General features: G+C 41.9%; 1 protein-coding gene across 10 annotated transcripts in view; it reads left to right on the forward strand.

Moving 5' to 3' along the window:
* Window positions 1–14054, forward strand: part of Prune2 (prune homolog 2 with BCH domain) — a 262014-nt gene that overhangs the window by 42388 nt on the left and 205572 nt on the right. For all 10 annotated transcript variants that reach the window (XM_028874880.1, XM_028874885.1, XM_028874884.1 and 7 more), the window contains exons 2-4: window positions 5230–5334; window positions 8958–9160; window positions 12773–12936. In XM_028874880.1, the coding sequence (XP_028730713.1) occupies window positions 5230–5334; window positions 8958–9160; window positions 12773–12936 (472 nt within the window). The remainder of the gene's footprint in view (window positions 1–5229; window positions 5335–8957; window positions 9161–12772; window positions 12937–14054) is intronic.

Below are 14054 nucleotides of genomic sequence, written 5' to 3' on the forward strand. Positions count from 1 at the left end.
GCCCTTTTCTGGTCAGGACCTCTGCTTTCCATGGGTGGGTTTAAAAGTGCTCTGTCTTAACACTTCCTCTAACATGCAGTGCGGTCTGAATATGCAAGTATTTTGTCAGCTTTTGAGAAGAGCTGGGAAGTCTCATTTTATTGATATATAAAATTGTTGTTTGAAATTGAAAGCATATTCGAATCATGATCTGAAATATTGGTGAGTTCATTGTTTTTATGAATTAATTATGGGAAAGCCCTGACAGTGCATTTGGAAGTACATTTAGATGATAAAGCTGGCGGTATCTGTTTCGTCTGATTATCACTGTTCTGTCTGTATGAGGCTCAGGCATTAACAGTAAGTCTTTGTCTCCAAGCTTCCTTAATGCTTGCTGTACTTGTGTGCCGTTAAGGAGGGAACATTTACTTGCCAGAGCTGTTCATTGTTGACTTTACAAGATCATGTTTAGGAAAGGCGTGTACTTGTCAGTTGATGAATATGTTGAACCCTTTCTAAACTCAGGACCTTTGTGTATGTTCTTCCCATGTCCTGTGAAAACTCTTCACTCCCGGGTTCGCATCTTTACTGAAACATCAGATTTTTCAAAGAAACTTGCCGTAGCATCCTCTTTACCTTTCCCCAGTGTTCTCATTTCTCATTATCTCATTATTTGGTTCATCAGCTCAAATATACTCTGTTCAATGTACCATCGTGTTGTTGGATTTTCTTTTACTATTTTGGGGGGGCCCACCACCCAGCTCCCAAATAAATCACACAAGGAGGCTTATTATTACTTATGAATGCCCGGCCTTAGCTTGGCTTGTTTCTTGCCAGCTTTTCTTAACCTAGATTAACCCCTTTGCCTTGGGGCTTTTATCTTTCTCTACTTCTGTATAGCTTACTTTCACTCTTATTCCATGGATGGCTGTGTAGCTGTGTAGCTGGTCTCTGATGTCCTCCTCTCCTTGTTCTCTTGCTCCTTCTTCTCCCAGATTTCTCCTATTTATCCTCTCTGCCTGCCAGCCCCACCTATTTTTCTCTCCTGCCTCACTATTGGCCATTCAGCTCTTTATTAGACCATCAGGTGTTTTAGACAGCTTCACAGAGTTAAACAAATGCAACATGAACAAAAGTAACACACCGTAAAAGAACATTCTACAACACCGATGTTTCTGCAGCTCCTCTCCATTTGACTGGAAGGTGGTGGAGGGAGAAAGTGTTGGAACTTAGGCACTACACCATTAGCTGGACTGGCAGATGTGTGATGTGTTAGTTACTCTTGTTGTTGCTATGACAGAATACCGGACAATAGCAAGCCAAGGAAGGGTCTATTTTATTCATTTTAAGGTAAAGTCCTTCTCAGTGGAGGGATCCCAGGGGCAGGAGTTTGAGGCCTAGCAGGCCATCCCAAGTCAGACAGCAGAGAGAGATGGATGCTGGAGCTCAGGTCATTCAGTCTTTATTCGGTCCAGGACCTCCAGACCAAGAAACGGTGTAGCCCTCAGTCAAACCAATCTATCAATAACAGAAACTCCCAATCAGACCTGTCCAGGGGCTTGTCTCCCAAGTGATTCTAGATTCTGTCATGCTGACTGCCATATTAGCCATCTTATGGATGGATGGCATCGGAAGAGATCACGGCAGTGATATACTGTGACACGTGGTAAAAAGAGCAGTCAGGAGAGCGATGAGGGAGCATGAAAGAAAGGTGTGTGCCACCATGGGGAGCCCTCAGAGTTTCCCACCAGGGTCTGCCATGGATCTGGTCTCTAAGAGAATATGTCATTTGTCTCTTTAAATGAAGAAGAAATAGACAGTGGTTATCGTAGAAGGTTCCTGTCTTGTGAGCACTGGTCTAGCATACGTTGGAGTCACAATCTCATTTATTTAGCTCCTTTCTTTCCTAACATAATAATTGGGGCTGTATCTAGAAATGCATCCACACAGAGATATTGCTATGCCCTGCACATCTTCTTTCATGTAAGTTGAAGATTGAACACAGAGCTATGTTGGGAATGACGATGCCTAGACAAGAGAGCAGGTAAGTCAGTTCTGTCGATGTTACCAATGTCTGCAGCGTCACTGTATTTAGTGTGCATATTGCCCCTTCTCTCCTCCCTCGGTGCCATGAACACTCGAGTGGGCACAGAGTCATTAAGGCATTATGAAGTGGTTAGATGGGGCAGGGAGTCAGCTCTCACGGTGTCAGGCTGAAGATTCTGGAAAGAAACTTGGCCCCATCGCACACTCCTCTGACCTGTAAAAAACATTGTTGATCTTTCTACTGCCTGTCTTACAAGATATGGGAGAAGTGAGGTAATGTCTCCTCAGACCTTTGAGCTTCTCGGAAGAGCAGCATTTACAGGAATGTGATATCTTAATACATCTGCTCATGTTGTAATGGGCTGGAATTCTATTTCCCTAAATTTACTTAGGTGCTTCCAGAATATTTGTTGTCTTGACTTTGAAATCTAGACCTGAGCCAAACCCCTCAGAGGATGTTCAGTTCAGTGAGCCAGCTGTACGTTTACAAGATTAGAAGCTGGAAAAGGGGGATGGGGTGTGAGAGCTAGACTGGATGGTCACGGAGAGGGAGCTGATCATCATCTTCAGTGTCTGTATCGCACTTTAAGTATGTTGTTTTCTTTAATAAATATCAAAGAAATTGAAACCATGAGTCTGTTTTAATTTAGCAGTATCACGTACCCATTTACCGGGGATGGCTTATGTAAAATCTCTCTGCCGCTTTTCCCTGTGATGGACTCTACCCAACCTCCTTTGAGATTTTCTTCATCTTTTATTGATTCATAAAATTGTATGTGTACAGATAGCACGGAAGTAGAAGAGAAACTGTCTGGGGAAGCAAGGAGACTAATGGGGAGGGATGGGACGTGAAAAGTGGAGAGAGTGGTTGTGGGATAAATATACTCAATGCGCATTCACACTTTCATGAACGTGGTCTTATGTAATATAGTAAAATAATGCAAATTTTTTTTTTTTTACTTCATCTTGGTGCTTGGGCCAAATCCTCATTGTTTAATAATTTGTTTCTGACTCTGATGCCACCAGTTCTACACAAATAATTATATTAAACATAGAGGTTAGGCAGTGGTAGCACACACCTTTAATCCTAGCATTTGGGAGGCAGAGATCCATCTGGATCTTTGTGAGTTCAAGGCCACACTGGAAACAGAGCCAGGCATGATGGCACACACCTTTAATCCCAGGACTTGAGATCTCATGTCTTGCTTGGGAAAGACACACACACTTTTAATCTCAGGAAGTGATGGCAGGAAGCAGAAAGGTATATAAGGCATGAAGACCATGAACTAGAGGCTTTTAATCGTTTAGCAGCAGTTCAGCTGAGATCCATTCAAATGAGGATCCAGAGGCTTCCACTTTGAGGAAACAGGATTGACTGAGAAGTTGGCAAGGTGATGTTAGCTGTGTCTTGTTCTGCTTATCTGACTTCAGAATTCACCCCAATAGCTGGCACTGAGTTTTTTTTTTTTTTATTAATAAGATGACGCACGAATCTTAAAAGGTCTTATTAATAAAAACAAACCGGAGCCAGGTATTGAGGTGAACACTGAAAGATCAGAGAAACAGAACAAGCCACATCCAACCTCACCTTGCCAACTTCTCAGCTGATCTTGTTTCCTCAGACTGAAAGCCTCTGAATCCTCATCCGAATGGATCTCAGCAGAACTGCTGCTAAAAAGCCTAAAAGTTTAAAAGCTTCTAGTTCCTGGTTCTCACGACTTAATATACCTTTCTGCTTCCTGCCATAAATTCCTGGGATTAAAGGCATGCTTCTTTCCTAAGCAAGCCATGAGATCTCAAGTCCTGGGGTTAAAGGTGTGTGCCACCACACCTGGCTCTAAGTCTATCTAGTGGCTGTTCTGTTCTCTGATTCCAGATAAGTTTATTGGGGTGCACAATATATCAACCACAATAAGACCATTTAATATTTGTGCTGCAAATAATAACAAATTGTCAAGTTCATTTGCAAGATAGGTTATTAGGTGTGTTTTAATTTTTTTTCCTGTTCATGAAGGAATCTTAAATGTTTGCTCTTGAGCAGTCATGACTAGTCCTGCCGTTTGGCGCAATTTCACAGCATGTGGGTGTCTAGTCAGTCTTAAACAGGGAGATGAAAATAAGTGATGAAAATCGAGAGAAGGAAACACAGCTCGGCTGCTCCCTTCCTGGAAAGACGCTGTTGACAGTCAGCATGGTGGAGCACGCTGTGATCCCAGCATCGGGATGCAGGAAGATCGGAGGTTCTGCTCCATCAGCAACAGAGTGAGGCTGAGGCCAGCCCGGGTGCATGAGTCCCTTTCTCAAAAGAAAGAAAGGGAGAGATACAAATTTATTTTATAGTGTGTGTGTGTGTGTGTGTGTGTGTGTGTGTGTGTGTGTGTCAGGCAATTTGCTACGGTGTTTTCTAGAAGCACTTAGTTTTTGAATGTTTCAAAGAAATGTCAGGCTTCTTTAAAAGAATTTAAATAACTATTGAGTAAATCTCAAAAACCAAAAAACAAACATGCAAACAAAAAGTATGTGTTCTTTTCTAGAGAGGTGAATATGTACACTTTCAAAGAAGCAGTGGATACACATTTGAGTTTTAGACCAGTGATGTAAATCACACCTCCCTTTCTGAATGAGAAAAAAAAGATGTTTTATTTGCTAAAAAAAATAGAACAATATAGGGAGAATATCTTTGACATCCAAGACAGAATGTGAGAAAATGAAGCCTTTCCAGATAGACTGTTTGACTACGTGGTGTGGGAGGGATGGAAGAAGGAGTTACATTGTTTCCTGAACTAAGAAACACTTCTTGTATCAGGAGACCACAGCGAAATGGCCTCCTACTAAGACAATGGTGCCTCAGAAATATAGTTCAAAGGAAGTTAATCTGTAGGTAGTCTTATGTTTTTGGTGTATGTGTGTGTGTATTGCACATGTGTATGATATGTGTGTTTATATGTGTCTATATGTGCTGATGCACCTTCCTGAGTGGGTGGAAGCCCCCTAGGTAGCCTTAAGAAAGGTAGATTATTTTCTTCTTGGCCATGTTAAACATAATACATAGTTTTCATATAATTTTGTGGTAAATTTATTATTTCCTGCCATTGTATATGAGTATAGACAAGCACACTTTAAGAAATTGAAATTTTTCCACTTTATATTGGAAAAATATAAAGTGTAAAGTAAAAGTGTAATTTTTCTTTTTATTGGTTGCAGGATCGAAGTAAACGATTGGAGAAGGTTCATGCAGTTATTGGACCTAAGTCATGTGACCTGGATTCTCTCATTTCTGCCTTCACATATGCGTACTTTCTGGACAAGGTGAGGGGAAAGGGATTATATCCTTTGTGCCTTAACTGTGTATCTTTTAAGTATAAATATAGGGAAATGCAGCCACTAACTTAGTTTTTCATGTTCAGTTATATTGTTGCAGAGAGTAAATATTAAAATACAGTAAGCAACAGGCCTTTATTGAGTACCTCCTGGGCGTTAAACATTGCTCTGCTTATGTCTTACTGGTTTCTTCTCAAAATCATTTCAAACAACATATTAAAACACATTTGTGGTAGTTGATTGTATTTAATGAGAATTTAGAGGAGTAATAAAAAGCAGGACTCAGGACTCCTCTCTTTCCTTTGTCATGTACTATGTGACTGTGCCTTTGGGAATAGAAAAACGTGCGGAATAACTCATATGAACAGCACATGAAGCACAGAACACTGGCCAGAGACTCAGAAACAGGGGCATGGAGTGTCCAATCTAGGTTCTGGAAGTCTTAGTTGTTGCCTTTATCCCTGCTGCTAATGTCCTTTAAGGGAGACGCTTCTTACTCTGTAAAACACAGACGCACCCACAGGACTTGAAAGGCCTTTTTAACAAATCATGCTCCAACTTCCCATATATAAACCCCATCAGCCCACAGTAATGAGCTTTATTGCCTGAAAACCTTCAAATGTATGTTCCGAATATTTGGGTACTAGTTCCAGAAGGCTCATGGAATTTTTAATTTTCCAGAGTCTGGTTTATTTTATTTCAATTTCGTTTGGATCTGGATCCCCTGATACTATGCATAGCTGATCTGGAGTGATTTAAATTTGCATGAAACCCAGTCTTCCAGAATGAGCTGTGGGTGGCAAGCACTGCTTTAGGGCAGCTGAGGAAAATGATGGGTAAAGTATTCTCATCTCTACATGTGGGCTCTACATCAAATTTATCTTACAAGTTGTTGAAGTTTGCAAGGAAGAGTAATTGGCAGGAGAAGATGAATGTGTCTGAGCTGAGATGTGTGTATTAAGCAATCCTTGTTATTCTCGGCTGCTCATCCAGAGAACACTTGACTGAACTGGATTGACTCTAAGGTTACCAGTGCTATGCAGTTTAAAGAAAGTACATAATAGTAATAACATCACCAACTATAGTTACAGTGTCATCAATGTGGATGCGTCCCGCAAAAAGGAGGTAGGGAAATTGTGAGTAATAAAAGATAGATGGTCAATAGGTAGATAGATAAATGAACACAGACTTATATAGACTCTCCTTTTTTTGAGACTTTTAACTAAGGATAGAAACAAATATGGCATTACTAAAGAATCACATATTAGGGATTTTGTTGTTTCCATGTGTCTTGATTGGGTTTTTGTTTGTTTGTTGCTTGGTTGGTTTTTGTCAGCTTGATACAAGCTACAGTTCTCTGGGAAGAGGAATGTCCATTGAGAAAATGCCTCTCTTCAGATCGCCTGTAAGCAAGTCTATGGGATTTTCTTGTTTAGTGATTGATGTGGGAAGGCCCAGCCCACAGGGCAGAGCAGTGCAGCAGCTGGACAGGCAATCCTGTGTTCTATAAAAAAGCAGGCTGAGCAAGCCAGTAAGCAGCAGTCCTCCAGGGCTTCTGCATCAGTTCCTGCCCTGAATTCTGGATGATGGACTACAAGCTGTAAGATGAAATAACGCCCCCCCCCCAAGTTGCTCTCTGTTACTGTGTTTTATCACAGTGACAGGAAACCTAAGATACTGTGCTAGTTGTGGGCTGTGCTTCTGTGGAGTTTTCCTGAGAACCGTATTCGGTCTCTCAGGGCTCTGTGGCTTTGCATGCATCCTTCACACTCTGGTGAGCAGAACAGAGACCAAACCCCATTCTACAGAAACAGGAAGTAAAGGCTCAGAATGGAGAAGGGCTTTTTCTATTCATTGAGCAGGAGCTGTGGCCGCCGTCTAGTTTTCTGGTCCCACCTCCAGAAGAAGTCCTGCTTGAACAGCTTGAGACATACACCCCGACTCATGCACTGATTCTCCTCCACTGCATTTGCAGGAGTTAGACACAATTGTCAATTAGTTAGGAAGAATTCCGTGCTATACATACATCACTAATGATTATTATGCGACTGTGATTCAGTATTAGCATTACAGTGGAAAGAAAACCCACTTCGGTGGAGATGCTTTTGTGTTTTGTGTACAATAGCAGCGTCTGGTTCATTTATTTAATTCAGTGACTATTTATTAAATGTCTGCTACTGCCTGATTGTTTTATGTCTTGGAACAGACAGCAGAACAAAACAATCCTGCCTTTTTAATGTTAGACAGGGGAGACAAACACTGGGATGTTGAGCTGTGTAATAAGCACGTGCTGGTGGCAGAGCTGTAGTGACTTGAGAATGAGGGCTATTTGCTTATTCAGAAATGAACATCACCAAAGCCACGTTCTTCCAGTGGTAGTGAGATCCTCATCGCTATACCTGTAAAGTGATTTTAAAAGTACTTTACTTTAAAATTCTTATAGAAAAAGAAATTTATTGTTAATCTGAAATTCTCTTCCTCCTCCTCCCCATCTGGTCACCACAAATGTTTCTTATATAAGAGTTTTATGAACATAAATGTGTGTATGCATATATATGTGTATGTATACATATATATATATATACATATATATATATGTATGTTCAGTAGCGATCACAACTTGTTAGTATGTGTGCTAAACCTGACTCCCAAGTGAATAAATTTTTAAAATGTCACAATTGGGGTTGGAGAGCTGGCTCAGCAGTTAAGAGCACTGGCTGATCTTCCAGAGGACCCAGGTTCAATTCCCAGCACCCACATGGCAGCTCACAGCTGTCTAACTCTAGTTCCAGGGGATCCAGCATCCTCATAGAGACATACATGCAGGCAAAACACCAATGCACATAAAATAAAAATAAGTAAATTTTTTAAGTGTCACAACCACATGTCACAAACTGTATTTTAACCTATAGTTTTCCAGATGACCTTGAAAAAATAGAAGATTTAACTATAGTGGACTTGGACTGTTGACTGGATCCAGGTTGCAAGTATTCCATTTCGATGGTGACAGACCTACCTTCTGTCACCTCAGTCTGTCCCAAATATCAATTTTTTTTGTCAGTTCCATAAGGACATGCATTTGCTACCCATGAGGAGGAGACTCTGTGTGTGTGTATGTATAAATGTATATGTCTGCATACATTCATACATTTTTTTAAATTGTGGGGGGTTTGAAGTAAAGCCTAAATGTTTCTAGTAAGGTTACCTGTGAAATTTCAGGTAAAGAAAAAATGAAAGAGGCTAGAAAGCACCATGGCTGGGCTGGTATTGTAATGGTTCAACAGGCCCATGTCTTTGCTGCCAGACCTGACCACCTGTCTGCTTTCCCAGGACCCACATTGTGGGAGGAGAGAACTGACTCAGACGAGTCACTCTCTGGCCCCCCGCATGTGTGCTGTGCCGTGTGCACACACAGAGAGAAGTAGATAATGCAATAATAATTTAGGAATATAACACCAGGGCCCATTTACTAGTGGAAAGTGCTCTGTAATTGGGCTCAGGGAGATTTGTTTTGAATGTCACATGGTTTACTTATACTGTCTTTAGCAATTGGCTTCGAGCTGGAGGAAAACTGTTGTTCCCAGTGGTTGAATTAACCTCTCTTTTGGTAGGTCAGTCCACCTGGGGTCCTCTGCTTGCCAGTGCTGAATATCCCAAGAACTGAATTCAACTACTTCACAGAGACAAGGTTTATTTTAGAAGAGCTGAATATCTCTGAATCATTCCACATATTCCGAGATGAAATTAACCTGCATCAGCTGAATGATGAAGGAAAGCTGTCTATAACGCTTGTGGGCAGCAACGTCCTGGGGAGGTAAGACTCACTGTGAGGCTCTGGGCGTTGTCCTGAGTGAAGGTTTCTGGGTCAGCTGTCACCATTATTTGTTGGGTCCCACCCAGCCTGCCAAACAGCCCTGAATAGGGAAGGGAGGATTGAGAAAAACCGCTAGGAAAAACAGAGACATAGAAGAAAAGACAGAGACACAAAATAGGTTCGGGAGGGCTCTGAGTCAATACTACAGCAGCCCGGAGTTAATTTCTCACAGCCTTTTTATAACCAAAGCAGGGGGTAGGGAAAGGCCACCCCCTCTCAAAGACATTATGGTTCAAGGAACAAACAAGTGTAAACATCTCCTTAATTCTCAAGATATCTGGTAAGCACACCTTTGGCCAAACATCCTGTTATCCAGTCTTAAAGAGAAAAGACAAGCTTGAACCCTCTGATCTTGAGTCAAGATGGAATCAAGCCACAAATTGGAGTCACTGTGGGCTCCCACAATTATTATTGTCTCCTTATTATTGTTTAAAAAGTCAGAAAAAGAACTTCATAGGAAAAGGAGTAATTTTTTTTCTTTAATGATGAAATTTGGCCTATGCCAGTTCTCCATTTTTACTTCTTTTGAATTTTGAGATTGTAAATATAGAATCCTCTTATAAATTTTACCAAAATAGTATTTCCTTACAGTGTCTCAAGAATCCCATGTATTGATGTTAAAAATAAGTAACAAAAGTTGAAACCAGATAAAGCAGAAAGGTTCTAAAGAAATCTCATAGAGAAAAGGGGGAAGCTGGGAAATGGGCAACCTGGTCACTGGTTTCCTATTTATATGGTAAAAAGACAGGCTGTTGACAGGCCATGTAGTTAGTTGCCTCATGCCATAGACAGGAAATGTAGAGCCCAGTGCCACAGATGGCTTTGCCCAGGGCGCCATGTACAGTCAGTGCAGAGCTTGGATGAGCGCTTGGCTCATCTGCCTGCTAGCTGGGGCAAGGATCTGAGACAAAGGGAGAGGAATAAGACAGATTCCTACCTGCCGGGTATTACAGAAGTGCCTCTATGATCCACTCTCTACTGCTCATGAGTGAAGGGACATCAGCTTGAAGTGCTCATTCTTTGCAGCTTGCCCATTTGCCTATTTTTGATGACTATCACTAACCTTGACCTTAGAATACTTGAGATAAGTCCTTCCTATTTAATAATTTTTAAGTGTAACCATTTTTAGGACATGTACTTACATATGAATTAAAGTATACCGAGGCAGCATCAGTTATACAGACGGTTTCGAAGTGTTTGGGAAATAGTCTGTGGGTTACTTTCATCCCTATGCTGTTGGAGGCAAATGAAATTCTTTTGAATAGTATTTATCAATCATCTATTGGCAAGAGGCTGGCAGTTTTGGGTGAGAGTTTGGACTGACTTCATTTATCAGTTGTATTTACCAGCTTTCTAGGACTATAATGAAGTACCTGGCACAAGCTACTGAGGAAATAAAAAGAGGTTTATCTTTCTCATGGCTTTGGAGAGTCAACTCTCAGATCAGGTCACCAGAGGGGGCTGTGGTGATGTTGGTATATAATCAGCAAGAAGAACAAAACAGTCATACCTTGAGCTAGGGCAGAAACTAAAAGCTAGAATCATCCAACCCCCTGTGAGGGCATGTGTAGCCAGAGTTTTTCTATGTCCCACCCGGTCCACAGCCTCTCAGACCTAAGTAAACACACAGAGGCTTATATTAATTATTACTGCATGGCCATGACTCAAGCCTTTTGCTAGCTAGCTTTTATATCTTAAATTAGCCCATAACTGTTAATCTATATCTTGCCACATGGTCCGCGGCTTTACCTGCGTTCCATTACATGTTGTTCCTTGGGCAGCTGGCTAGCGTCCCTCTCGACCTTCTTCCTGTATCTCTTTGAATTTCCTGCCTGTCTCTAAGCTGCCTTGCCATAGGCCAAACAGCTTTATTTATCAACCAATCAGAGCAACACATATTCACAGCTTACAGAAAGACATATTCCCCTATCAGGCATGTCCCTGGCGATCTAAGGATTACTGCCAGGCCTCACTTCTTAAAGCCCTCAGCACCATCCAGTGTCTCCACCATGGGCACCATCTTGCACATGTGAACCTCTGGAGGAAATTCAGTCCCCAAACAACAGATAGCCTGGGTGTCCCTAGTTATTACACACTAGTTATGTCTAACTTTTTCAGGACAACTCAGGCAACACACATAAGTAAAGAGAATGCAACACAAGACTTGGGAGAGAATTTTGTCACCACTTGAAATGGAAAACATTGGGCTTGACATTGAGACTGAGGTTATACGCTCTGGGCTTGTAGTTGTTTATGAAATGGAATATTCCACAAAAATAGAGTGCTAACTCCTTTCACTGTTACTTATTTGTTTTAGAATAGTCAGGAACAGTGCGGTTTTATCTGCATCTGCCTGCTTTTAAGAAAATCCACCTCTATTACATATATGAAGTAGGTGGCGGGTAGAGGATGGCCCAGTGACAGAACGCTGGCCTAGCATGCAAAGGCCCTGAGACTGGTCTTCAGCACTCCAAAAATAAAAAAGTACAAACCTTAATTAATTAGTTAATTAACAGTCTGAGTTTAAAAAAAATTGTGGCAAAGTTGTCAAGGGCATAGTGGTATTTTTTCTGAACTTCAGTGACCATGCTGAGCAGGTACCAGAGAGGTTGTCAGCTAAAGGCCACCTGCTCCAGTCCCTGGTCACTTGACCAGGAACATTTCTTAGCCCCATTGTGCCTCAATTTCCCCACTTATGTAAGGACGATCTTACTAGAACCCATCTCATAGGGTCTGAACATAGCTACAGTGTTTCTGGTCATATAGAAATTAATGAATAGTAGCTACTGTGGAGGTATGAAAATACTCGAGGAATCCTGGGGGCAGTAATGAGTGGAAATGACAGATGAAGAGACCCAGAATAAGGTCCTGTTCTCCCCTCTGCAGACAGAGTGTGTGTGTGTGTGTGTATGTGTGTTTGTGTGTGTATATGTGTGAGTGTATGTGTATGTATGTGTGTGTAACAGTATGTGTGATTGTGTGTATGTGAGTATGTGTGTGACTGTGTGTGTGAGTGTGAGCATGTGTATGTGTAAGAGTGTATATGATAAGAGGTATGTGATTAAGTGTAGTGATAAAGAGTGGTGATTGTTGTGTATATGTGTATGTGTGTATTGTGTGTTGTTGTGTGTATGTGAGTGTGTGTTTGAGTGTGTACACCAGTGCCCATGCAAAGGGGTGCAAACTTATCCAGGGCAGAAGTCTTCCTCCCCACCTCATCTTTTGAGGGAAGGCCAATCAGTGAACCCGGTGCTCACTGGCTAGACGGGCTGACCAGCAAGCCTCAGATGCTCCCCACCCCCTTGTGGTGCTGAAGTGACCATAGCAAGGAGTACCTTAGGCTTTTACATGGGTTGTGGGGATCTCAAGTCCTTATGCTTGCTCTGCAGGCGTCTTAGCCAACTCTCCAGGTCCTATTCTTCATAGTCGTGAGAATTTAGGTTTTGGGCCAATTAGGGGAAATTATTATTCATGTGGGAGTAAAGACTGAATCATCCTCCAAGTGGGAAAACATGCCTTATCTCTTGCTCTTCCTCTCTGTTTATTTTCCAGTGAAGACAGAACTTTGGAAGCTGCAGTTGTCAGAGTTATTAACCCTGGTGAGCAGAGCGATGGCGAGCTGGGGATCCCGGAGTCTTCCTCCGCACTGGTGCTGAAGGAGCTCCTGCGAGAGGCCCCTGAGCTCATCACCCAGCAGCTGGCACATCTCCTCAGAGGTGAGACCAGCACTGCCGGAGTAGACCGGAGGCTTAATGGGCTGGTTCTGGGCCTGCTCATGCAGAAAGAGTGCGATCCATTCTTGGGTTAACAGTCCCTTTAAAGACCCCGGGAAGCTCCATCAGAGAGGCAGGGAGTAAAGAGTTTGTTAAAGAGTAGGATTATATTGAATATTAAAAATGTGCATTTAGAAACGGGCACAAGGGCCTGTGCTGTTTCACTAGACAAGAATGTTAAATGGGGCTGCTGCATCCTGGTTGGAGAGAGAGCCCCTCCTCTGGCTGTTAATAGCTTCCAAAGGAGATTCTCGCCTGTGACAGTGTGAGTGTGGAGCAGAATTCTATGTTCCTGTGGCCTTGGCATATCCCCCAATACTTATGCATGCTTGGCTTATAGAATCCTTCCTACAAGGCAAAATATTCACCTTTTGTTTCGATATGATGCAGGGTCCTCCGCCTTGATCTTTTAGTTTTAATGTGGGTCACTGCTGCCTGGTACAGTCACAATCAACCCTCCATGTCTCTCCTCACAATCCATGGCCTCCACCTCATGAACTCAACCAACCTTGAGCTGAAAGTAATCACTTTAAACTGTTTATATCAACCACAGTAAAGGCATCTCTCATTGTCATTCTCCAAAAACTTCAGCATAACAATTTACATTGTTTCCCTACTGTACTACATAAGTCAAGGGGCTATACTAAGTGTCATAAGTATACTAACTATTGTAAGGTATATGAAATATATCTGAGTATTTGATAGGATGCAGACAAACACTGCATCATCTTACACATGGGTCTTGGACAACTACAAATTTTGGTATCCATGTGAATCCTGGATTCAACTTCCTGCAGATGCTGGGGGATTACTATATGCTACTATTCACTGGAGCCCACTGCTTCCGACAAATGGTTTTCACATTAAAAAGTGTCCATCAGCTTTGGTGCCACAAAATGAGCACAGGCATTCAGTTACTTTTGCATATGGGACATGCAAACATAATTTTGTTTTTGTATAAAGCTTTCTTTTCTTTCTGCAGTTCACTTTAGACCCAGTAGGCACAAATTATCCTCAAAATGTTTACTACAGGAGAGTCAGTCAGGAGACAGTCTGAAGGG

This window comes from Peromyscus leucopus, chromosome 1, assembly GCF_004664715.2.
Source record: "Peromyscus leucopus breed LL Stock chromosome 1, UCI_PerLeu_2.1, whole genome shotgun sequence".
In the NCBI taxonomy this organism is placed as follows: Eukaryota; Metazoa; Chordata; class Mammalia; order Rodentia; family Cricetidae; genus Peromyscus; species Peromyscus leucopus.